The 27,550-nt window shown below is 37.2% G+C and overlaps 1 protein-coding gene across 7 annotated transcripts in view; it reads left to right on the forward strand.

Annotated features, from left to right (window-relative positions):
• The window catches only part of TTLL7 (tubulin tyrosine ligase like 7), a 244,448-nt gene that overhangs the window by 44,974 nt on the left and 171,924 nt on the right, over positions 1 to 27,550 (forward strand). For all 7 annotated transcript variants that reach the window (XM_074221808.1, XM_074221809.1, XM_074221807.1 and 4 more), the window contains exons 2-3: positions 23,910 to 24,112; positions 24,246 to 24,383. In XM_074221808.1, the coding sequence (XP_074077909.1) occupies positions 24,088 to 24,112; positions 24,246 to 24,383 (163 nt within the window). In that variant the 5' untranslated portion in view covers positions 23,910 to 24,087. The remainder of the gene's footprint in view (positions 1 to 23,909; positions 24,113 to 24,245; positions 24,384 to 27,550) is intronic.

Consider the following 27,550-nt stretch of genomic DNA (forward strand, 5'->3'; position numbering starts at 1 on the left):
AGGAAACGTCGCAAGTGCCAGAAGAAATACAAGCTGACGTGATTTATAATCACAACTCCTGTGCTCTACATGAGGAACCACTGTCTGTGTTCACAAATAGAAGATTTTATGAAACATTTAAAGGCAAATGTTCATACTATGCAAAATGATAACTCATAGATTGTGATTTATATCTTTTGGGGTTTTTTCTCCTAAAATGTAACTGAGATTTTCTCAACTTTTGAAAAAAATCTGACAGACTCAAAGCAGATTTAAGAGACATATAATAGCCTAATTAAAGGTCATTATTCTGGGTTGAGTCAGTGATAGCAGTAGTCTTGCTCACAGAGAAAGTGAGAGAATTATAGACTGCCTAATGCTTCTAGACAGATGTAAGTACCAGACACTGGATTGTTTTCTTACTGATCACTGGTCTAAGACCTGCCTTTCAAAGAACTGTGCAGGATTTAGGAGCATTTTTATTAGTTTCACTGAAACATTCTGAACCTAGATATATTTGAAATATGGGTCTTTCCAGTGCAAGGCCTTCTATAATTTGCAAAAAGAATGATTTAACATTTATTTTGCTGCTCTTTAACATTAATTTTTATAAAACCTGTCTATGGTTCCAAGACAATCAGTTTTTAGCATTTTTACTTCTGCCTTCCTATATTTTCCCCAGTAAAATCTAAGAGACTTTCAATTGGGTTCCACTGTTTTAAAGGAAAATCCTTAAATATTTTCTAAAACATAATGAAAAATGAATTGGAGGAACTTGCAAACCTCCAGCAGGAAAAATGTAAATTCTTGAAACTTTCTATCTGCTCTCTTTGTTATTAGTTTCCTGGGTCTTCAGAATAACATCTTTAGCTGCCTTAGGGATTTCTCTATGGGATGTATTACCACATCACGAACTCAACAATTTCTGAAATTGAACTCGTCTCCTCCTCCTTCAGTCTCCTCCTTTGTCTCCCCTGTAATTTTATCAACATCTCTTGATGACCCAACTATTTTCCTAATCATCCAGATTCCAAACCTAATTTCTTCCTATTTCATGCCCTTATCCCTAACCATTCAGCTCCCAATTCCTGACAATTCTACCTTCGCTATATTGTTTGGACTGCTCTTCCAGAATCCTCTTAACTCCTATCTTCTGTCTCTCCTTGTTTAATTCATCTTTCAAAGTGCAATAAAAAATAATGATTGCAATGTATGAGTCTGACCATATCTGTAATCTCCTAAAAAAATCCTGAGTAGTTCCTACCATCAATAAGATAAAATACAACCTTCTTGGTCTGTCATTTAAGGCTCTCTTCAGCAGTTTTTTTAAAACTTGTTTCATTATTGAAAGCATCAAAGGACCAACATACAGTGTAATGTGTCTAAAGATACTAAAGCTGTGGGAAAATTCTTGTACCTTATTTATTTTTTAAAAAGGCAGGCAATAAATACCTACCTATATGCTCACTCTGCTCTCCCATAGTTTTAGAATATTTTTGAAAAAAAATATGTACACAAGTTAAGGCCATAAACTTGGACTGTATTGGATATGGATTGCTCCATGATTTGATGGCAGTGAAAGTCCCATCCTTACAGTTGTTCAAGTAGAGTGGTTGACCATCTGTGCAGATATTGTAGAAGTGATTGTCACTATTAAACCACATGACTCCTAAGGTTCCTTCACAGAATTACCAGAATTGAGTTGAAGTAGATCTTGGAGCTTTTAGTCTATTACTTAATGAACAAGAATGAACTCTATAAAAATATTGAACAGTTCATCACATTGGACAATTGTCATCTAACCATTGCCTGGAGACCTCTACTGAGTCTGAAGTTGTCTCTTTCAGAGACATCCTTTTCCATGTCTTCTTGGTCCTGTCAAGTTATTTTCTTCAAATCAACTCAAATCAAAATCTGCAATTTCTACTCAATGCTTTTCTTTCTCTTCAGCCTCGGGCTAAGCAGAAAGGCCTCATCCCTCTCCCACATAAAAAGCTTTCAAAGACTTGAACCTATCTCTCTTGTCCCACATAAGACTTACATCTTTACTCTTTCCACAGTCAGACTTCATTATTTTGTGATCTCGAGATCTTTCACTACTCTGATCATTTGCCTCTGGAAGAGGCAATAGTTCTGTCTATTTGAACATAATACTCCAAACATGTTTTGTACAGTAGGACAATCATTCTGTGATACCTTCACTATAGCCTTAGACCATCATAAGGCTTTTAGCTGCCGTCCTGTGTTCCTGACTTGTATTGAGAGCACTTGAACTTACAGTACCCAGTCCATTGGTTTAGACAAATTACTATATAATCAAGCCTAAATGATTAGCAAACTCTGAAATGCTTTATGCAATTTGGCTTATCATCATCATTTTGGACAGGTGAAGTTAATTTTTGAATCCTTATGTAAGATATTACATTGATTACTATTAAGTTCTTTCAGAGCAGGTACTGGCTTGTTTATCTTTATAACCACATTACCTAGCACAGTGTAGAACATAGTAGATGCTTAATAATTCTTGTTAACTAAATGACTACATTTCGTCTTAATAGATTTGTCCTGGTGTTGGAACTTAGCAAGATCCTTTTGGAGCATCACTCTGTCATCTAGCCTGCAGTGGCATCTAGCTTCACAGATGATCCTTAGGGAATTTTCTTCCTTATTCAACATTTCTAGTTTTGAAATGCCTTGATTACACTTGCAAGATGTCAGCTCAATACACTTATGTTAGCCCTTGTGGAGAATAGTTCATCCTTAGCAAAGAACCCATCATTCCCATTTAATTGTAGCTTAGAAATTCATCATCTTAAAAAAAAAGAAAAGAAATCCATCATCTTGAGAATCTTGTTTTAGGCATCATCATCTTAACCTTATGTGAACTTCTAGAACTTCCTTTGTGTGTGTTTGTCTGTGAATCCCTTGCTTTTTTGATACACAGCAGAGATGAATGCACCCTCTATGTTTCTAATCGACTCCCTGCTCTACATACTCTGTAATCATGAATCAAAACTCTATACCTGAAACTATCCAGAGAGATGAGCCACAAGGCACCTGTAGGAGAGTGAGGTTCCCAGTGTCACATAATCTGGATTGTGAACCTAGGAACTCAGACTTGAATTCAATAAATTCAATACTCTCTCTGGCTTTAGTGGTGACTCTCTAGATTTATGCTGCAAGTATCATATGTACCTACATGAATTAAATAGCACTACTGAGTCTCCTTGCTTAATTGCCTTCTCAAATCACAATTTCAATTATAGCCTACCATCATTATCTTTTAACAATTGTTTACATGTAAACACACGTTTGTGTGTACATATATGTATACACATAATATATGCACAACAAACATGTTTACATTTATTCTAGTCCAAACAGTAGACTGGTGTCACTCTATGTCTCTTCTCTTTCTCTCTGTCTCTTTCTTTCTCATTTATATTATAGAGTTTAGTCCTTCAGAGATCATATATTATAGCCTAAAAATTCTGAGAATTGAACTTTTAATAGATTTGGGATGTAGCTCTTAGGTTAACATGAGAAGTGGATAGTAGTTCTCATTTAGGCAAATCATGGACAGTTCTCCATCAGGAAGAGGGAAGTCCTCATTTTATCATGGCAGGTTTGCATTCACATGCTTCAGTATTGCTCAACAGGGAGTCACCAACCACCCTACAGGATGATCTTTCATCTGATGTCCCTGTGCATCTACATCCTTATTTCTTGGAAGACAAGCTGCTGTTTTCTCCTTAAAAAAAAAAAAGATTAGTATTTATTACCTAGCTATGAGGGTTATAGTGGTCCTTTTTCTTCTGAGTTAAATTCTTTGTCTCTTCAGACTCCACTTACAGGTCAGAACTTTTAAACTCTTGCCTTCTCAGATCCTTTTTCATCTCTGTTTTTACTTAGAAGCTTGTCTTCTTTCTTTTAAAGAAACAATTAATTTTCCCTGATAGCAGGTCCAGTGGAGACATATTCATCAAACCTTTTTAACCATCTGTTGTAAGAGGAAGACCAGTTTGCACTTTGATTTAGATAAGCCACTTGGCCAAATAAGAAATATTATCCAGTTTACATGAAGCTGTCAAAGAATCCTTCCTGCTCTTCATACTTGCTAGAAGTGAGAGGCTTAATAATTTGTCATTCTTATTATCATCACTATCTTCCTTGAAATGAACCTAAAAATTGGAAGGAAAGTAAAATCCCATAGCAAGGGAACAACTTTTAAAATTATTTTAAAATGTTTTTAAAGTTTTAAAGTCGTTGCAAACCTATTTGAGGCTTTCCTGGCAAAGATACTGGAGTGGTTTGCTATTTCCTTCTCTCTCTCAGAAGAGGAAACTGAATCAAAGAGGGTTAAGTGATTTGTTCAAGGTCCCACAGCTGATAAATGATTTGAACTCAGGAAGAAAGAGTCTAGGCCCAATGCTCTCTTCATGTTGCACCTGGTTGTTCAAGAGCAAATAGCCAAATTGATAATTAATATTTTTGTTGTCATGGCAGACCTGAGAGAGATGCTTATAAGTTGTCGTTAAAGGAATGAATTGTGGTTTTAAGTTATTGCTGTTTGTGGTTGTTTGCATATTTGGCTATATAGAACATTTGGTAGTGTTGATTAAAAACACTCATCTGTTTATTTTTAATGTGAAAATGCTTACTCTTTAAGCCAAGTCTTGTTGAGTTTAGTGTTTTGTACAGTACTAAATTTCATAAATAAAATGTCAAATTATATTAATTTTCTAATTAGTGTAATATTTAGTACTAGTACAAAAACCATTTTTTACTATTGTAGTAAGTTGAAGAGGCAGTTTGAGCTTAGTGAGTAGAACTTTGGACTGAGCCCCATTCTCCTCTGCAGATGGAATTAGTGGGAAAGCTGGGGAATGGGACATTGGCTTAATCAGATACTCTGTAATGACAGTTATCATACCAGTTATAGAATTAACAGTTTTCAGAGAATTACAGTACAGAACCATGTACAAATATTAAAAGTCAAATGAGATGTATTTAAGCACTATACAAAACAAAGCCCTAGATGTATTCAATTTTTATATCAATATGATATTGAACATCATTTGATTTTGAATGATTCAGAATATATTTGAGGATTTTTGTAGTGTCTTGGAGTTGTCATTCACTGTAGTTTATCATTAGATTTCTAGGCAAAGGGGTTCCATTTAATAGAATATTCTAGTCAATAGGCCACTGAATAACAGCACTCATCCATGTTAAATGTGGATGCTTACTTTGTGAAAACTATTAATATTATGTTAAATGATGCAATAAAGAGAAGGGCAGCATGGTGGAGTGACTGGAGAACTGCCTTGGAAACCTAGTTTTAAGGCTTGCCACGACAAACTAACTTGTGACCTAACAGGGCAAGTCATTTAACCTCTCAGTATTTTAGAGAACTCTGAGATTATTAGTAGCAAGAAAAAGCTCCAGCCACATTGGTAGAAGGAGTTGACTTCTGTGGGAGTTCCAAATGCCAATGAAATAGAACAGGTCTTGCCCGTATCCCTATCCTTTAACTTAATAACACCTGATTTCTCTGTCTGGTCCATTGTAATAAATGTGACTGTTGATGAGATTACTGGGTTGTAGTTTGCAAAGTACTCTGCATACATTATCTCATTTGATCCTTATAAGAATTCTATTAGATAAAAATACTGTTGTTGGTATTACTATTTCCATTAGGTAAGATGAAGGAATGGGGGCTTAAAGAGATGATGAGGTCCATACCATAGTCACCGAGATCATAGTGGAGGCAGGCCTTGATGTAGGTTTCTCCTGACTTCACTTCCCAGTCTCTTCTGTTAAACCATATAGCCAAGTATAAAATATCAAACATTCACTAAAAATGGGAACATTTCTGTAGTTGATTACATCTCTCCCAAGGATTTGGCTATTTGGAATTCTATAGACAGCTTAAGATGTCTTAAGGCACCGAAACAGACTTACAGTTTGCTTTTCAAAACTGGAAATAAGCTAAGTAGTTTTTCTAATTCCTGAAGTATTTATAGTTTAATTATGTTATTCATTGTGTTAAATAAAAAGTAAAAAATGCAAAATTTTTTTTAAAAAACACATGAAATGTAATGCAACTTTCTTTCTCCTGGCTCATCTTACTAAATAAGACCCTCTGTTTAGGGCTAAGATGATACAAAATATGCAATGAATCCTGGTGAACTGGCAGCCAATTCAGATAATTCAGGCCCCGAACAGTCATTTATTCTTTCCCTTGTGAACCCATCATTCCTATGAGCAGGACATTGAGATTTATTCAGTCAAGTGAAAGCCATCTGGATAGATAATAGCTGTAAGGCAGAGCCTGAGCTGCAGAATGGAACTGAGGCAGTGTCTTAAGAGTCACCATCATAGGGGGATGAAACAGGGAGATACCTGCTTCATTGGAGCTTGGGGCAGAGCCATTTTAGAGGGGTCAGGGTTCCTTGGACACCCCTGAAAATGCTGCAGGGTGAGCAGAAAATCATTATCACAGTATGAGTATGCTTTCTGAATTTTAAAACATTGCTGGTACCATAACCCAGAATGATTTGTCTCTATGCCAGCCTTACTAAACAAAGATTTTGTTCAAAAGAATAAAGAGCTACATTTTTTGCCATTTACATTCACATGTAATATTCATTAATTTTCTTTGAAAATTAATCACTATCAGGTCTTGGATATATTGATTTGTATATTGCCTTTTCAGGTTGTACTGAAATTGGTTAACAGTTGATGTTCATTCTTAGTTCTTTGTTATTATGTTTTTTTTTCCCACTTCAGTTTTGTGTCTCTCTTTTTTCTTCCCTCTTACTACTATAAATATTTCAAGTTTATAAAAGTTGGATAGACATCTCTTAAAAGAAGCTCATTTTGGGGCAGCTAGGTGGTGCAGTGAATAGAGCATTGGCCCTGGAGTCAGGAGTACCTGAGTTCAAATCTAGCTTCAGACACTTAATAATTACCTAGCTGTGTGACCTTGGGCAAGTCACTTAACCCCGTTGCCTTTAAGAAACTCATTTTCCTGATTTAGGGTTCCAGTTTTACATAGCACAAAGACTTTCATTTATTCATTTAGTAATCAGCAACCATTCATTAAGGGCCTGACATGCTTCAAGCACTGGGTGATGGGTGGCATGGTATTGAGTGTAATGGATGGAAAGGCAGCTACAGAGTCTGGAAGACTTGGGTTGAAGTACTTTCCCTTACTATATATTGTCACTTGGACCCTGGGCAAATCACTTAACCTCAGAGTACCTGAGACAACTTCAGACCATAAAAATGCCAGAGCAGCTGCTAATGCAGTTGATTGATAGAGGGAGTTTCTTATCAGTGAGCCCCCTCCAATGATTAAAGCAGAAATGGAAACCTTCCTCATCCACCTCCTTTCTACCTCCCTCTCCCCCCAAAGACATTCTTAATCAAGTAGAAAGAGATAATAGAGTCTTATGCCATAACAGAAAACAGTACTACATAGAAGACTGCATAAGAACAGAGGCACAAACATATTAGACTTTTAGAGGATAAGAAAATAATGAATGAAAAAGCATTTTTAAATGACTTGCTACATGCCAGACTCCACGCTAAGCACTAGAATCAGAAATACCAAAAGCTAGAGGTGATTTCCTGTTCTTGGGAAAGGATCAAAGAAGGCTTTTATCAAAGAGAGGATGAAACCAGGCTTTAGATTTTATAGAATTTCAACAAGTAGTAATGATGGAAGAGGGAAGGGATTGGGGATTTTGTGAGCAAAGGTGCAGAACTAAGGTAAACAAGTCTGGAACATAGCTGGGGAGTGATAAATAGGCTGATTTAGTTAGAGTTTGGAGGACCTAAGGAGAATTAGGATAGGATAAAGGTTGGAAAGAATAGTTGGAGCCAGATTGTCCTGTCTTGCCTAATAGGTTTTAGGCTCGAGGATACAGATATATCTCATTCATCTTCGAACTTTCCTCCTTGGCTGCTGGCCTCTGTCCCCTTTTGCCCCCCAAAGCATATGAGATATAAGGCTTAAGGACTTTGTAAGAAATTGTAAACAACTGATGTATTTTTTAGCAGTGGATTAATGCTATTCTTAAGGAAACTAAACTTGACAGGACTATGTAGACAGACTGGAATGGGGTAGGTTTGAAGGGAAGAATAGTTAGCAAACTATCTGAGTCCTGAACTCAGTAATTTGGTTGGCATGTGAAAACAATTGTATTGATGGATCCAAATGGACCTTGCCTGGAAATGGCTATGAAGAATAAGAAAAGCAAGAGGTAATGGACATGAGTAGTGCCAATGACTAAAAAATTGAACAAATTTTTGAGAGAATTTAAGTCTACAATTTGGGGAAGAAGTTACATATATAGAAGTGATATTTATAGTTGTAAAAGAGAATGGATAAAATCACTCAAGTGAAAGGGTGTAAAAAGGAGAGGAGGAGCCAAGGTGTGAGTCTTGGGGAACAGGGAGTAGGTAAAGAGAGGGAATAGACTTTAAATAAATTAGAGGCAAAATAGGAAATTGTCACAGAAGTGGAAGGTATAAAATGTATCTGGAAGGGTGAGCCAGATGAGCCATAGTATCATATTGCAGAAAGAGAAAGGATTATGAATACTGAGAAAAGGCCATTGGGTTTGATGTTTTGAAGGTCATTTTAATAATGTGTAACCCCCTTTTAAATTCTGGTATTGTGGAATAGGACTAACACCTTTCTTAAAGGCTAGCTATTTTATTAGAATTTTATTGTATGTGGTTATATTTCAGTGCGTAGGATTTAATCTGAAGTGGAAATTATCCACATGCTAATAAACCTTTGATGAATTTCTATTGTATATAAGTGGGAGATGAGGACTGCCACAGAATATCATCACCTATGTGCGTATTTTTACTCTGAATGGAAAGATTAGATAACCAGACACTTTAATAAAGTTCCATGGGTACAGGCTGTACCTGGAACTCAACTCTACCAATTGGACAACTATAGGGAATGTTTTGAATAGGAGACCCAATTTATTCCATAGAATTATTCAATTACTACATTAATCATGGCCAAGACAAGGTAGGGGATAGTCCCCTACCTTGTGCTATCCAGCATATATTGTGCTATCCAGACTATCAGGAGAACTGGGTTCTATTCAGTGCAACATATTAAGAGATATTTTCATACTAGAGTTAATAAAATGAAGTTCTATCAAGTATGGTGAGAAGATGTGAAACTTAGCCATATGTCAATCAGTTGAACAGATTCTGTGGAGAAGATAAGAACTAAGAGAGGAGGGGACATTATGCTGCCCTAAAAATATTTGAAGATTCAAGCAGTTGGAGACATTATTAGAAGTATTCTATCAGACTCTGAGACAAGAATGGAGTGAAAATCACAGGGAGGAAGATTCTGGTTAATCAAGTCAGAACTTCCTCATAACTGAAGCTATAAGAAAATGAAAAAGGCAGAGGTTAGAAGCCCCCTTCATAGGGACATCATGCAGAGGGATCTAGTGGTTACCTTAATTGAAACATCCTTTCTACTTGGAGAATCTGCAGAATGTCTGTTGAATGGCAGATAAATGCACTTCTCTGGGTTAACTGCTATAGTGGATGTTAAGAAAATAAATACATAACTTCTTTATTTTAAGTAACTTACATTACAATTGAGGAAATGAGGTATACATGGTAAAACTGTAAAAAATGAGGACAACAAGGTAAATGGGGGCTAATGTAACCCAGAAAAATTAGATTATAGGCCATTTTTTCATAGCTAGTAAATGACAGAACCATAATTCTTAGCCATTCTTCATGAACTGCTCTTTTCAATAGGTTATGGCACCTTTAAAATGGTTTTAACTAAATAACTTCCTTCAATGAATCCATGATCTCATTGGTGTAACTTTCTTCCACAATAATGCAGAATATGATGTTTCCATAGCTTCTCCTTTTGCTGGATTCTTGAACAGTGCTGACTATAAATTCTATAATTTAACAGTTAATCTGTATGAGCCTACTCCTTGGTCCATTAACATTACTTCAATAGCACCATGTAGCATTTGTATTGTTCATTGCACAACTTAATTGGCTTTTGCTTTGTGGCTCTCCTATCTCTTTTGCTGATCATTAACCTCCTAGGTAATGCCTATTATACTTGAGTTGTCATTGTTGGTACAGTGTGCTCTACTTGAACCTACATGCATCTTCCATGTCCTTTAGGGTTACTCTTAATTTTGATTCCTTGGAAATTGTGGTGGTCCATGATTTTCACCATATTCCATCATCTGGAGAATATTTGTGTTACAAAGATGACTTTTTGTTTCAAGGAATATCTCAGTTTAATGCTCTATGTCCTGTCTCCTCTGCTTGTTTCCTTTTCTTTAAATCTGGGCTCAGTTCACGTATTGAGAGCTTAGTTTGGTGGGATTCATCTCCAGCAATCCAACTATCATAGGCTGTATAATAGTCATTTTTTATCCACCTGGTTTTTCCCTTATAGATTTTTAAACTAAGCTATGAATCTCATTTTGTAAACTCTGTAGTATTCTAGGACTTGGTGTAATGAGTACCCTCTTGTCTAGAGATCAAAGCATGGGTACACCTCATCCTTGGTTTAAAGAAGGATTTTCCATAGGTCACCTTGTACCCTTTCTTTTCCCATTCCCTCTTTAGAGTGGCAGAAAAGAGGGCACAAAGTGCTGAGAATCATCCAGCTCACAAATAATAATACAATACAAAAGAAAAATGAATCCTAGAATAATATAAGTATCACTGAGCATTATATGATGAATTGCTAAATGAGTAGTAAAGAAAGCTAGATTTGGAATCAAAATTTTTATTTCAACCACATTACCTAATACAGTGATGAGTGTAATGTGGTTACTTAATAAATATTGACTTTGAAATAGGAAACATGGTTGAAGATCCAGTAAAAAGTACTTTGTATAAATGAATCTGAATACTTTCCATCTGTGAGAATATTTCAGCATTCAGGGAATAGAATGCATGGAGATATAGGTGGAGGAGAAAGGGAGATGATATCTTTTAAAGTTTTGTATCATTTTAGGGTATTCTCACCACTTAAGATCCCATACTCTGCCCTTTTTTATTCAACGATTAAATCGAAGTGAAGAAAGAGAAGATATAATTCAAGTCTCCAAAAGATGACTGCTTTTTATATCCATAATAAAAGGAGGAGCCACATTAGATGATCTCATGTCTTATCAGAGGATTGTAGATTTAGACTCCCTTGGAGGTCATTGAATCCATCCTCTTCAATTTGCAAGTGAGAGGTTAAATGACTACAGTTATACCAGGACTATGATTCCATGAAAAAATGAGCAGTTCTAAATGCATTTCTCTAAGAGGATTTCTTTGAATTGCAAAACCCTATTTCATGCTAGAGGTATGGTACAAAGAGGGACAACAGGGAGTAGTTTTAAAAAGGTGAGGATTTGGAGTTAGGAGACAGTCAGATTCCACCAATAAGTTTGCTTGACCTTGAGCAATTCGCTTAAATTTGTTAGGCTCAAAGCATTTTGGAGCTAGAAGAAACCTTAGAATTTTCCTAGGCTAAGACTGTACAAAGGAGTGTGCTGGCTTGCCAAGGATACTCGGGCAATGAATGGAAAAACTGGGAATCAACCATTCACGTTAAGCCTAAGGCTGTGTGATGTATGCTGGGGATTCTTGCCTTCAGGGAGCTTATATTCAGTTTTGGGAAACAAGATGTACATGTTAAGTATAAAGGCAATGACCTTTCCATCCTTTCCATCCCAGTTTAGTGGCCCCCTGAACTTGAGGGGGGGCATGTCTACTGACAGTGGTATACTTTATTACAATTTAGGACTAGTCTTACCAGTCTCAACATTTTGTGAATATATGAAAAATGACACAGATTTAAAAATGCAAAATAAATTTTATGATGCTATGAATAGCATTCTTATAGAATGAGCTCAGTCTGTAAAAAATTAGGTCAGATTTGGCACTAAGAATGGGTTTTCTTTGGACAATAGATCTAGCTATTAGACAATAAAAGGTTTCGGTAATTCTTTATATAAGTGACCTTGTGAAGTATCTTCTTCCACCTAAGTTAATGAGCTATAATGACCTGGAAAAGCAAAGCAGACAGATCATTCATTCCTCTTCCTGACCTTCCTTTGATGGCCATAGGTTTCAGCCTGTGGATGTGAGTGTGAAGTATAATGTGACAACTGGGCCTGGGAATTTTTTCATTTCTTTTTCTTGTAACTATTCGAATGTGAATACAGATCCCTGAGCCATGTTTTAATATCGTGGCCTTTAACGTGGGCTGGCTCATCAAATTTTCTTGTGACTAACTTCTCTAATCTTAGTTAACCCAATTTTCATTTTCTTCTTTTAAAACCTCAGAAGAATCAAAATTCCAGGTAATCCAAAGGTCAATGAAAAAGTGAGTGATTAGGAATAGGGATAAATAGGGTGGCTAGGTGGTACTGGAGTCAGGAGGACCTGAGTTCAAATGGGACCTCAGACACTTAATAATTCCCTAGTTGTGTGGCCTTGGGCAAGCCACTTAACCCCATTGCCTTCCAAAAAAAAATAGGGATAAATGAATTGTGGTGGTCCAGGAGAGAGGGAAAAAAAAACAGGATTTGGAGTTCAAATCCTACTTTTGCTGCTGCCTAGTTGATATTTGGCAAGCCACTTAGCTTGTCTTGGTTTCCTTATCTTAAGATAAGAGGGTTAAAAAAGATGATCCCTGAGGTCACTTGTAGAACTGTGATCATGAACAAGGAATATTGTGTTAAAGAAATGGTCTAAAAGACATTTTCAAAGCCATTGGGAAAAGGGGTGAGCTGATCATGTTTGTATAGGAGTAAAAGATCAGCTCCAATGTATCACCTTTTTTCTAAGAAGTATTAAAAGATTAAGAGAAGGGACTCTACTGCATAGTCAAGAATTGCATAGGATGAAAAGGCATAGCTGAGCTTCAGTCATGGCTCCATTGAAGTGGATATGTTCTGAAATGCCAAAGAGAGCCAAGAGAACTGCATTTCCTTCTCTTATGAAACACATTGCTTTAGAGCCAAGACATTGGATACACATACATTTTAAAATAATTGCCTTAAACACACACACACATGCACACATACACGTACACACAGACACACACAAATTATTTATGATCCTATCAGTTGGCATTTGGGCTTGTTAAATGAACTCTTTCAGAGAAAACTGAAGTAATGTTTTGCATTGGAAGAATGATACTCTAGTGGTTTGAATTAGCACTGGTGGGCAAGTTTGGTCACCAACCTAATGAATTATGTATCTCAGAAAAAATGCTCCCTGTACCTCTGCTGTTTGTCATTAAATAGGATACATGGAGAATGGGTGCTAGTGAAGAGGCATGGCTAGGAAGTCAATGAGAGTTTCATTTGTGCTGCATTCTTTTTTCCTATTCCAATACTAATAAAATTCATTTCTTGTTTGATCCCCAGAAAAGTATGGAAAGAACAGAAAGAACATTGGATTTGGGGTGTGAGGATTTGGGTTCATCCCCAAACTCTTCATTTTATAGATTGGAAAAATGAGACCCCAAGAAGTTGGTGAATGGCACTTGATTTGTTTCTAAGGTCCCTTTCAGCTCTGAGCTTTAGTATTTTGATACTGTAGCATTTTTCTAGAGTGCTCTATCTGGATCTCTTCTTGGCCCCCATCATAACCAGATGACATTATCCTTATTTATTAAATGTGATATATCTCGTCCCTCTGCCAAATAAAATAAAAGCCCATTCAGGCCAGTAACAGTAGGTCATCTTGGGCAGCTAGGTGGCACAATGGATAAAGCACCAGCCTTGGAGTCAGGAGTACCTGGGTTCAAATCCAGCTTCAGACACTTAATAATTACCTAGCTGTGTGGCCTTGGGCAAGCCACTTAAGCCCATTGCCTTGCAAAAAAAAAAAGTAGGTCATCTTATCTTGGTTCCTCAGGTACCTAGAATGGTGTCTTGTACAGTGAATACTTACTGAAGGTTTATTGAATTGATTAACATTCATATACTTACTCTTGAATTATGAACATCAATTTATTTAGGATTTTGAGGATTTTAAGTGCTTTATATATAATACATTATCACTTTTGAGCTTCGTGACAAAGATAAGAAAACTGAGGGTAGGAAAAATGAAATTGCTGGTTCTGCTACCAGGTCTATGGAATACAGATTCATTGCTTAAATCTGTTATACCACATCGCCTGTCTGTAAACTCATTTCTCCACGTGAACTAGCTATTTTGAAGCTAGACCATTAAGTTATGTGTTGTTGGTATTTCACAAAATGTTATGTATCTGACATCAATATAGCTATTTAAGGATGGGGAGTTCTGTTGACTGAATTGTTGGGGAATCTGTTTAGAGATGACAATCCATAGTCTTCCAATATGTGTGTCATATCTTATTTCTTGCAGGTAAAGGTGGTAACAATCAGAATTTGTGAATTGTAAATAACTAAAAGTTTGACTTATCCAACCCTTTATTCAACAAGTTTCTCTTCAGTACCTCCTTCCTTCATATCTATTCAATTGTTAAGTTTTGTCACTTCTGCTTCTTCAATATCTCCTTTATTTGTCCCTTTCTCTTTATTCATTTGGCCACCACCTATCTTCAAGTCTTTATTATTCCTTAGTTACCTGGATATTAAAATAATTTTTAATTGGTTGTTCTTTTCTAAATTTTCCTTTTTCCAATCCATTTTTGATACAAGAACTGAATAATCTTTCTGTGATACATCTTTTCATTTCAGTGATTAGATAACGCAGGATAAAAACACAAAATAATTAACCTTGGTATTTGAAATCTTTTAGTTTGACTATAGCCCTGCCTTTCCAGTCTTATTTTCACATTAATCTCCCTTCATATATACTATGTCCCAGCCAAATTGGTCACTTGTTACTTCCTGAAATCTTCGTTCCATATATCATTTCATTTCTTTGTTACCACTTCCCTCCTTCCTTAGAATTCTGAATTTCCCTTAAGGCAGAGGTCTTACCCATTTTGTGTAGGATGAATCTATTGGGAAATGTGGTGAAACCCATGAATCTTCTGAACTCGGTTTTCCTTTGGTTTTTCTTCCTTGGTGTCTGTTGACTATGACCTTGCATATAGTTGACCTTTATTACATGTTCAATTACATTATTCAGCTTCTCCATCAGTGCTTAGGTGCTCACTAACTTTTTTTTTTACGTTTTTTACAAGACAAATGGGGTTAAGTGGCTTGTCCAAGGCCACACAGCTAGGTAATTATTAAGTGTCTGAGGCTGGATTTGAACTCAGGTACTCCTGACTCCAGGGCTGGTGCTCTATCCATTGCCACCTAGCCACCCCAAGTGCTTACCAACTTTTGAACGAGTTCATCCCATTTTTGTTTAAATCTGATCTTTAGCAGTTCTTTCTTATGTTGAGCTGAAATCACTCCTCTAGACTCTACAAACTTGTCCCTTTGGAATTAAAAGAATAAATACATCTGTGTTTCTAATGCACATATTGGCTTGTCAAATACTCACACTCAGGTGGTGTTCCCCTTACATCCTTCTCATACAGGATTCTCTACTTTTTCAATTGATTTTTATATGAAGCAATTTCAAGTATTCTCATTCTGGATATGCTTCAGCTTATCAGTGACTTCTCAAGTCAGATTTTCAGGAGCAGATAAGTACTTTTCATATGATCTGACCAATGCAGACTGTAGAAGAAATATTAACTTTTGGGAAACTGTGTCTATTCATTATAGCCTAGCAATTTAATTGTGTTTTTTTATTTGTTTGTTTATTTGTTCATTTTGAACAAATTTGACTTGTTGAGCTTGACATCAAAGGAAATCACCAACACAGCCTCCTATCCCCTAATGAAGTTCTAACTCCTTATGTTTTTCCCCATCTTGTACTTAGGAAATTCTTTTTCTTTAACTCAAGTGTGGAATTTGAAATTTTAAAAAAAGAGGCATACATGTAATCAATAGATTTGACCCATGGTTCCAGCCTGTCACAACCCTTTTACATCCTGATTCTCTTATCTAGTGTATTATCTCTCAGCTTCATGTCAGCCATAGAATTATAAGCATTTTGTTTTCATCCAAGACATTGATTAAAAATTGAGACCATGAATAGAGCCCCTGCAGCAGGCTAACATTGATTGGTTAATCAATGCATGTTGGATAATGTTCAACCTGTACTGAATTCCCCTAATCATATTTTCCTACAGCTAACAGGTTTCTACATTGTGCACATGGTATGTATAGGGCAAGATTTTTGTCAACTGTTTTACATTCATCAAAACTGTCAGAAAAATATGCTATGGTGATTCAGTTATTGCATTCTTTGTTGAGTTGATTCCTAAAGACAGTATAATGTGGTGTAAAGAGCATTTGATATGTGGTAAGAAGACCTTGGTTTGCAACACAGCTCTGCCCCTTTCCTAATCTGAGACTTGGTTGCCTTATCTTTAAAAAAGGGGGGGAGGGGTTAGGTTAAATGATAGTCTAGTCATCTCTCAATTCTTTTATCTCTTTGCCCCTCCCCTTTTGGATTTCTTGGTGGAATAGAGCTCCCTGGGTTTTAGTATTTTTCCTTAAAGCAAATTCCATTTGCCAATCTCCACATTTGTTAGTTTTCTTGATATCCATAGGTTCTTGAAGATTGTTGACAGTGGCTCAGGGATCACACAATTCTTGTTGACTTCTGCATGTACTTCACCTAATAGTAGGGAACTGGAACTCATTTAGATGCTTTATCTTTTTAATATATCTTCACTTATCTTTGATTTCAGTTCCCTCTTAATTATATTGGTTCTGTTCTTCCTAATGTGAAAATTACTCTTGATATAATGGAAAAAAGACTTCTTTAGAAATTGGACGAGACAAAGTTCAAAACCTGACCCTAATATTAACTATCTGTATGATAATTGGCAGTCATTTTTCTTTCTTTGCCTCAGTTACATACTTTGTAAAATGAGGGGGTTGAATTAGGTGACCTTTAAAGTTTTTTCAAGCTCTGAATCTATTATCTGATAATCCTTTTTGACAGAGGAAGATAGGATTAAAAAAAACCCACCCCAAACACATTTGCGTAGCTTTGCCTTTTCTCAGTTGTCCTTTACAATTAGACCATCTGCCCCAAGCAGATCATCTTTCACTATCCTCCATCACCTAATATTTATTAGTTCCAACATGTACATGCTGTTTTGCTAGGTGATAATGAAAAACAAGGCTCTACATGGTCTATGATGCAATTGCTTCTTGGATTCTGCATTATGAATATAAACCTTTAACAAAAGCTAGTCAATTCATAGTACTTTGAAAAATAACTGAGTATTTTGTGAGACTTAGTCTTCAGACTTATTAACCCTCTATTTTCTTTGTCAGAATTAATGATCTTTTGTTTACCATTAAGTAATTCTGTTACTGGCCACTAGAAGGAATTTAGAAGTGGATGTTCAGGTGCTTCCTTTGGAACTGAAACAGTAGCCTATGTATCAAGACTTTGGGAATGGCAGAGGCCAGAGAAATGACAGAAGTCATTGTATTTATAAGCAACCTCTTCTAACAACCCATTTTATTTGAGCAAACAATAAGTGGTGCCAGTGTGTTATTGTTATCTCAATTGTTCTGGGTGATGTCAGCTGTTCAAGATCTAAGCAGCTGTGTATTTTGAAATCCATTGTGGGTTGCCTGGCAGAGAATGGAGAAAAAAAGGGCAATTTTGCTTTTAGAGAAAGCCTTTGGGAGGTAACTAAAGTAATGCTCTTCATCTGAATAGACTTCTCCCTGGCCCCCGTGTCTAATCAGTCACACAGTCATTTTATGTTGTAGTCATCTGAGTATATTTTGGTATTCTTTTTATTAGACTGTGAGCTCCCTGAGGGTAGGAAACTTGTTTTATTTAATCCATCTCCACTAGAACCTCCCACAGTATTTTGAACACATTAGGCATTTGCTAGATTTTTAGTAAGCTTTAGCAGACTTCCTTTATTAAAGTAGAATCTACCTTCATGATATCTTCTTTATCCATCCTTCCTTTTCATTCCCACTACTGTCACCATTTCATTTGACTATCTGGGAATGAGGAGCAGTCTTCACTGGTCTCTTTTTGTCCAATTTGTCTTCACTTAAATCTGGCCAAATTGGTCTTGGTAAAACATCACTTTCAACCTGTCACCATCCTGCTCACAAATCACTTGTTAGGCCTAAATGAAATGAGTTCCCTGCCACTGAACATATTTGAAGCACTTTGTTGCCCTTGTTTTAGAGATTTTATGTTTTAGGTAAGGGGAGGACTAGATGCCCTTTAAAGTTCCCTTTCCATCCTGATATTCTATTGTAATGTATTGGTTGGACATTAGAAGGATGAAGGGCCAAGGCATATGGCTTCCAGCTGCCTCGTAGTGTGAACAGGTGGGATAGATGCCCTACAGGGGCCCTTCTCTGCTACCAAGGCAAAATCCGTAGTTGAGTTACAGTCTGGCAGCATTTACCCTCCCCGCTCTCTAATGTTGGACATTTCCCCCAGGGACCTTGGGTTGCCAGTATACACATGATTCCATTAGTGACCTAGCCTGAATATTGACAGTTATATCACTTTTAAGGAATCCCCCAAGGATCTCACCTTCAGAATAAGAGGAACCAGCATTAAGATAAAGAAATAGGTCTGGGAGAATGCAGAGAATGGGATATTTATTGCCTAGGCTTCCTATCCTATGAGACCTGAATAAAACTGACTTCCTATTGAGCTTAAATAGATAAGAGCAAAGTGTAGGGAGTGAGGAAAAAACAAAAATGGAGAGTAGGGTGAAGAATTAAGGAAGACTTTGCTTCATTGAACTAGACCTTGATAGGATAAAGGAAGACATGATCAGGGGAGTGACCTCCACAAAAAGAAGAAATTCTGTTATGCAGAGGGAAATATATATATATATATATATATATATATATATATATATATATATATATATATATAATGTGTATATGTGTGCATTTTATAATAAATACATATACAGATATATTGACATATGTAAATATCTATACTATATATAAACATACATACATATTTCTAGCATTCCTTACCCTGGTTGATTATTGACATGTTTTCTTGGTGACTTGAGTCATTCTCACTAATTGGATGCTCTGTCTATGGCCCTCCACTCTACCCAAGTTCTTTGTAGAGGCTGTGTATTTTCCTTACCCAGGTGGACTTTCTTTATGTTTCCCTTGACTTCAGCCCTTTCTCCATTTTTTCCTTCTCCCCGCCCCCCCCTGCTCTCTGCCCCAACCTGATTCCTATATTGCCTGGTAAGCTGCCCCCAAAGGCAGCAGGGTTCACTGCAGTGTTCTGCAGAGAAACTGTCCTTCCTAAAAGCTACCTCATCAGGCTTAGCCACCAGCCCGCAAGGAGTTGAAGAAATTAAGCAGAGGGGAGGTATACAGTGAGGGTACAAAATACCCTTACATTTCAAAATAAAAATCCTTAAATGATTCCAGTTTCTTCTCCAGATTAAAGTTCTGATTTGTAGTCTGTGAAATTGAAGTTTGCAGAAAGATTGAGGCAGGGAATTGGCAGAAGAGGATGTGACAACTTTACTGTTTCTTGCAGCTATTGTTGGTGCTTGGTAATCACTAGCATTCTTTAACACCAAGTGGGATTTATAGATTTTTGAAAAATTATAAGCTTTAGTTTTAAAAACATTTTCTTTTGGGGGAAAAATGCAAGAATACACACTCATACCTATCCCTATTTTCCACACACACACACACACACACACACTCTCTCTCTCTCTCTCTCTCTCTGTCTCTCTCTCAATTTTGAGTCAAAATACTGAAATGAGAAATAAAATTTCTTTAAAACCTAAACTCCAGGGGGCAGAATTTGTCCAGTTGGACAAGGTGTGTGAGTTCTTTAGAGGCCATCCCTCTCTTCTAGTTTTACCTGCTTGGCCTATTTTCGGATGAAGGGAGAAATGTTGTCTCTTTGTTTTAGGAACTGAACATTGGAGAGAGTCACCTTGTTGCAGTAGGTGGCCCTGGGATTCTGGAGCATGGTCCTGGTCTGCTGCCGGCTCGCAGAAGGGACTGGCTGGTTTTGTCATCTCAAATGTTTTGCTCGTCTAGAATGGTGAAAAGAAATCAGAGAAAATATAATTAGTAGTGTAGGAAGTTTTTGAAAATTTGTGTAGTTAGAGGTGGAAATGTACAATTTGTGCAATTATAGGTAGAAATGCAATCATTAGAATGTGAATATTCTTACTTTGATAGAGAAATGGGAAAGCTTTGAAATGACAGGATAGATGCAGAATTCTTTCCTCCCCGTTTTAATGGGATCCAAAGTAAAGAAATAGTGTTTTTCTTACTGTTTTTGCCATCTTTTGTAACAGCAACCTCAAATGCCTTATGGATTGCAGTTATTATAAACACTCTTGGCTGTGGGTTGCAGAAGCAGGTACCTGCTTTCAAATACTTATTGACACTGTCACCTACTTTTCCTGAATTAAATACTCTGTTGCAATAAACAGGACCTTTGTTTACTGTTGCCTAGCCAGAGCTGGTAGACTAGAAATACTTGCACATTAAAACAGTTATCTCCCCTGGGGGAGCTAGCAAGCTGGCTAAAGGAAATTTGTTCTTTAGACTAATGTTTAAAAAAAAAAATTGGTCTATTTTCAGGGTGGAGTGACCCCAGCATAGCGACCTTTTTGGTATGATTATATGGTTTGATTCAAAGTATTATGAATGTCCTGGACATCAGACATAACCCACGTTTTTTAATGAAGTCCTTTTCCAAGCAGAGTCTAATTGATTTTTTTGAATTATTTGCCTGTTTGATTATCTGTGCCACTGATTTATTAGCATGCCTGAGAAATCATAAAGCTTTAGAATTGGGATAGATGCTGACTAGTGGGGGGGCACTTTATGAGCTGGGTTATCTCAGATTAAATTTATGTGTTTGCATTGGTTGGAGGGTGGATCTGAGCTCATGTATTTTTACAATATGCATTGCAACATGATGGAAAGCTCCTTAAGGGTAGGAAATGTTTTTATTTGTTATTCCCCAGAGCAGGTAGCATAGTTTGAGGTTAGTGTTCCATATATGCTTTAATCGATTTCAGAATTATGGATTTTCATAAGAACTTATTTCATTTTATCAGTATATTTTATTAATCTATTCTCAAAGTTTTCTGGAGAACTATACAAAACAAAACAAAACCCTGTCCTCAGACAATCCCACTCAAAAACAAATGGAGCTTTTAAGTGCCTTCAATAATGAATCTCATCAGGGATAAAGTGCTAGAGATGTTAGGTTACATTTTAGTGAGCTGCATTTTCATTAGCATTACCATTCCAGCTTTGCAATTTGTTGGTTGTATGACCTTGGACAAGTTGCACATGTTCTCTGGACCCCATTTTCCTCATCTGAAAAAATGAGAGGTTTGAGGTAGATGATCTCTAAGTCCTCTTCCAGCTGTACATCTTATCCTTTGAACAACAAATATTGATCCAGTCACCATTAAGTATACTGCATTGTACTAGCTATGATTTTTCATTTTCAGAATGCAGTAAGAATCTTTAATTAGATTCAACAATTTGGTTCAACATTTAAGGAATTCTTACTAGTTCAGAAGCCTTTAGTAAATATCTTATAATGTGTTTAATAGAGTGAGAGAAATACAGTAGTGAATATAAATAAAGGTAAATACTTGTTAAAAAGCAAGAATCTTGGCATGGAAGACAAGTTGAAGGTCATTTTGTTACAAGTTCTCTGTGTAACAGGGATGGAACTGTTAATAGTATCCCCAGCAAGTGGTCATCCAACTTCTACTAAAACTTTTCCAGTGACAAAGAGCTTGCTACCTTATGAGACTTGATTCCATTTTTGAAAGGGATCAACTGTTAGGAATATCTTTCTTAGACTGAGCCAAAAGCCACCTTCGTGTGATTTCCACCTGTTGGTTTTAGTTCGCCTCTCTGGAGCCAAGGATAATAAATCTAATTTGTCTTTCACATGACAGCTCTTCAAATATTTGAAGACTGATATCATATCTCCCTGAATGTCTCCAGTTCCTTCCACTGATCCTCCTATGACATAGTTTCAAGGCCCTTTACTATACCCATCACCTTCCCTTGGATGGGACGCAACTTGTCAGTGATACTTTGGATTCCTGACTTTCTTGCTGTGTGGGGATGAGTCTCCTTCTTAGCAGACAGCAGCCCCTTTACAACCTCTTATCTTAGGATACTATATTTTTGTCCATGTTTTTCTGTATTTCCTTCAGAAGAACACTCAAAACACTTCTCCTGGTTTTTGAATATCTTGAGCCCACATATCATGTCCATCTATCATTGCTTCTTCTCCCAGTGACTGTCCAGTGGATAATTCTTTCTAGTGATAGACTGTCTTATAATATCTAAAGCATGTGGTTGTTGTAAACATGCCTTACCCTCCCTGTTGCTATCCTTGGATCTTTTGGGTTGCAATTAGGTGAAATGTTTAGTAAGTCCTTGTTTGTGGGTGGGACCTGGTACTAGTCATAAGCAATAAAAGAATGAAAAACAGCGCAGTCTCAGCTTTTATGAACTTCCATTCTAGTTGAGGGGCAAGCTATAATACATAATGATATAAAATATAATACAAGGTAGTATATGATAAGACCAAAGACTGAATTCAGATAAAAACTATTGTGGAAAAACCTGAGGAGAGGGAGAATATTTGAAATCTTTTTAGCTATGCCATATTAGTCAGTGTGGTATATGACATACAGAATGTCAGCCTCAGAATCAGGAAGATCAGAGTTCAGATCTTACTGTTGACATATTCTACCTATGTAGCTAAGCAGACCACTTACTCTCTCAGACCTCTAGAATTTACTATCAACTCTTAAGATCCAGAAAAGATACTGATGTGCTTTGGTAGAGGAAGAAGCTTCCTCTCCCACATATATAACATAAAAACTCATGAAAATAGAAGGACAAATTCAGTACCTGAGAGACAGCTTGGCCTAATGGATAAAGTATAGACCTTACTTGGAACTGGGAAAATTTGGTTTTTTTAAGAACAGTATGACCAGGAACTGATCATTGAACCTCTTGGTGCCCAAGATTGTGTATCTGCATTGGTCAAACGAGCTTCTACATTGGGAGTTGCTTCAAATACTGAAATGGATCATTGAATTATAGATTATAGAGTTTTAAGGGACAGGTGTGGAAACTGAAGTCCATACAGGGGAGGGGACTTGTCCAAAGGTTTTTGAGGGAATACTTATGAGTACTGCCTCAGGTGATAAAGATCTTAGCAAGGCCTGAACATTTTGTAAGTGTTATTGTCCTTGTCTGTCTTATAAGTTCAGGTTTAGACTGCCTTTCTCTTCCTCTTAAATAAGTAAAAATACTAAACAGAGAGGTGAGATTAGAGTGATGGAGGAAATGGAGTTAGTGGTGGCCAGCAGCCATTTACTGTTCATTCTGTCTGGGCAGATGTACTAGATGAGGTAAGATTTGGGAGGTGTTTCATGGTCAGTCAACAATTAGCCTCTAGCATTTATTGACTACCCCTTGTGTACAGAAGCTTTTGCCAGGATCTTGAAAGAATGAAAGGTAGAAGGTTTTGGCAGGGAGGATTAGTAATTCTATTCCAGGAAAGTGGGTGGCTTTTGTGAAAGAAGAAGAGGGATGTAGTCAGAGGACAGTGGTGCATCCTTCTGTTTGGAACCAGCATTTCATCTGGGAGTGGGTGAAGGATGAAGACTCTGGATAGTTAATATAGGACCTACCTGGGAGCCTGGCTTCAGGAGCTTCATATTAATTCTTCCAAGTGTCAGATTCCGACTAAAGAAAATGCTTGGTATTGTTGAAGAGATTTATATAGCACTTGTATTGGTCAAAATATATTTTATAGATGCTGAATTTCAAAATCATCTCCTTTTTTTCTTACAGGTGCCTCCCTATTCCATTACTTAAGCTTTTTGGAAGTGGAGGATTTTTCCACTGAGATGGTATGATAAGAAGTTTTGGTGATTTTAGATCATTCTAAATTGGGCTGATGCAGACCATACTTTTTTCTTAAGAGCTTGGGACAACATTCATATTCTGCTTCTCAATCATCAGAGGTATAATGCCATCCTTGCCTCAGGAAGGAGGTAAGTACCCTGATGGAAGCCCCCCATAAAGTACACTTGAGGTGAACCATCCTCAAAACATGGAGTCAGAGAAGAAATTGAGGAATGCCCGTGGAACCCCCTGTGTGTATGACTTGTTCTGTTTCTCTCCTAGATATTCAAGGGCCCTCTCACCTAGCTTTGGATTCAGACTTGTCTTTTGAAAGCACAGTTAAAAGGAAGGTTAGAAAGAAGAAGAAGAAGAAGAATGGATCCATCACAGCTAATGTTTCAGGAACAAAATTTGAAATTGGTAGGTACATATTTGAGATGAAAAGGACTTTCCTGGATGCTGTTGAGCTGAACTAAGTTAGCCAACATGAATTGTAAAGGTGAAAGGAGATCAGAAGAAAAAAAGGAATAGCTCTCATTTTTTGAATGCATTTTTGTTTTCCCTTTTAAATTTTTCTATTTTATGAGGTATTTAATGCATCTTTAAACAATTAGACAATTCATGTAAAGCTAAAAGCTTTTATTATTATAGGGTATGGAATAAATGGCACCTGATATTTTTGTTTTTCCTAGCTGCTCTCCCTTCTGTACAAAGTAATAGCTTCAAAGTTTTGTAGATATGCTTCTAATTATGAAGCAAAGGAAAGCTAGCATGTCTGTGCATTTCTTATCTCACTTAGGACTAGAATTACTTTGAAATTAATTTTGTTATTAAACAAGCAGGAGCTCTCATTGTATTGTGTAGTGGATAGAGGGGCTCAAGTTAGAGTTAAGAAGACCTGGGTTTCAGTCTGGCCCCAGAAATCACCAGATCATGGGACTATGAAAAGATCCTTTAACTTCTCAGGGCCCCAGGCCAGGGGCTTAGGCTTTGAAAATTCCTGATGAGTTACTCTGCATAAGGGGAAGGAAGGTTTTCTCTGGGAGTTCCCCAACTAGATGGAATTCTGAGACTGTATTTTGGACCCTACCCCAGCCCCAACTATTGGAAAAACTAATGGCTAATTTCACTTTTTTTTTGAACAAAGCTTTTTGTGGAGGCAGGGCAGCTGAGGTGTAATAGAGAGCTGGCCTCTGAGCTGGGATTTAGTCCCCCCCTGTACCACATAGTGATAGTATGACCCTCACCAAGTCACTTAGTTTCTCAATGTTCAAGGCAACTCTTGTGAGATAATTAGAGAAGAGGTGCTAATCCACATGGGTAGAGAGAGTTTCCTCATCCTGGAGGAATATCAGTTGTTTCAGTTGAAACACCAGGTCATAGCAATACTCCCTCATGAGGGTTTTTATAGGGCTTCTCTGCTCATCTCAAATCACAGGAAAAAGTGCATTGAAAATACCTTGTTAGCCAGGTGATAGCCACATGAAGTGACTGTCTTCTATTGGTGGAATTGTTCTTTTTTTTCCTAAGATTTTTTGGAACCATTGGGATGAACAGATTCTTCTTAAGTCAGATCCCAGCATTTTTGAATAAATATTTGAAAAATTGAGAGTTAAAAACTCCCCGGATCTAAGGTTGGAAAAGAACCTAAAAATTATTTAAATTATCTTTCCTCATTTGACAGATATAGAATCAGAGACCTGACTGGTTGCAGGGCTGAACAGGAGTAGAGGTAAAATGCAGATAGCTTTTTGTCCGTCTTAGCCCTGGGCTTTCAGGAAACTTTTCCCTTAAACCTCTTTTTTTTTATTTTAGGTTTTATTTATTTTTTTTTTTGCAAGGCAATGGAGCTAAGAGGCTTGCCCAAGGCCACACAGCTAAGTAATTATTAAATGTCTGAGGTCAGCTTTGAATTCAGGTCCTCCTGACTCCAGGGCTGGTACTCTATCCACTGTACCACATAGCTGCCCCCATAACCCTCTTTTAACATGAAAGACAGGGAAAAAAAACCCTAGAATTTACCATGTATATAAGAAATAAAATTGAGAAATTTATTTCATTAGCCAAATAAACTTATTCCTAATCTTCTCTGTCCCACTTGAGAAGCTTCCCTTCACCCCTGGGAGGTACAGGTACCCCAGGTCAGATAGGCCTGGATCAACATAACACCGTGCTACCTCTTAGATTTAGTAGCTTTAAGGTGAAATACTTTTCATTGGATCATCAGTGAGGGCTGTGGAGGAGCGGCTGGCATGTATGCCTTTCATTTTTTTCCAAGAATCAGAGGACATCAATACTTCAAGGGTCTAATTTCACTGCTGTGGGTTCTTTCCCCATGGACAGGGATGGCAACCTCTTCATGCCTTACAAGGTGGTCTTTTGGAGCTGCTGTGGCCAAAAAAATTTATCACCTTGCAGCCAGCTCAGTGATGAAGTTCTCCAAACTTAGCCAGACTGGTCTTCGAACACCAGCCTAAGAGGCTGGGCCCATTCTTTCCATCCAGGGTCACCTTCACACCATAAAGAGCAAGTATATCTGAGGACTTGGGTGGAGAAGGGACCACTTAGTCAAAGGACTTCTCTTTCCCAAATTTCATTCCAAAACAGGGATAAGAGGGGTCAGGAGAGAGGGGAGGGTGCAGTACATTATTTTAGCATCAGGGTCCTTGTCTGCCCTTACTCTCTATGTACTTCATTAATCTTTAAGATTCTCTTCCTATTTACTAGAAAACAGTGACTCATCCATACTTAATCAGCAGCCAGTGGCAAACTTAATTGGAATTGAGGTCCCCTAATAGTTTTCAACTGTCCCAGTTGCAATCTGAAAATTGTTTCATAGAGTAAAAGAGCTTTAAGAAAGACTTTAGAATGTTGACTGTGGTGCTATGTCAGAAATGCTTTGTAAACCCTCACCTCACTGTTATCCTGGAAAAGATGCATCAAGGTGTGTGATTGGAGAATACTTTCAAAGGGATGAAAAAATGGTGTTTGCACATATGATTTCCTTTCCTTTCAAGTTTTAAGCCTAAGGTTAACTGTTAACCGGGGGAACCAATTAAACTGAACCCAGAATCAGGCTCTAGATCCCTGGATTCCCAAAGGGAGGAACGCTGGAATATCAGTCCTTACGTGTTTTTGCTGAGTGATCCACCAATTATCATGGTTCATTGGGAAGATCTTAGAGATTGTGAAAAGAAGGAAAGAGGCAGCTATTCATAGTTAAGGAGAAATCACTTGTTTATTTCTTTTTCCTTTCCTTAGTCTTAGGCCAACAACCCACTCTTGCTTCTATTTAATTCTTTGCCTTCCCTGATTAGTCTGAGGAGGTATAAATGCAAAGAACTTTTGGATTGACTGGTGGGTGAGCATTGTGGACCATTAAGTGAGAGTTGCCACCTAAGTCTAGCCCAGATACCACACAGATAGGAGGAAGCAGACCTGGCATTCTTAGTGGTCTACTTGGAGAGAGTAGGGATTTTTCATCCAGGTCAGTCCCCTACTTCAGGATGCCAAGATTGTTTCCAGTTGTTTGTTTGTTTGTTTTTGCTGTTACAGCTAATGCAGCTCTAAGTGTTTTCACACAGATA

The sequence above is a fragment of the Macrotis lagotis genome, chromosome 2, assembly GCF_037893015.1.
Source record: "Macrotis lagotis isolate mMagLag1 chromosome 2, bilby.v1.9.chrom.fasta, whole genome shotgun sequence".
Classification (NCBI taxonomy): domain Eukaryota; kingdom Metazoa; phylum Chordata; class Mammalia; order Peramelemorphia; family Peramelidae; genus Macrotis; species Macrotis lagotis.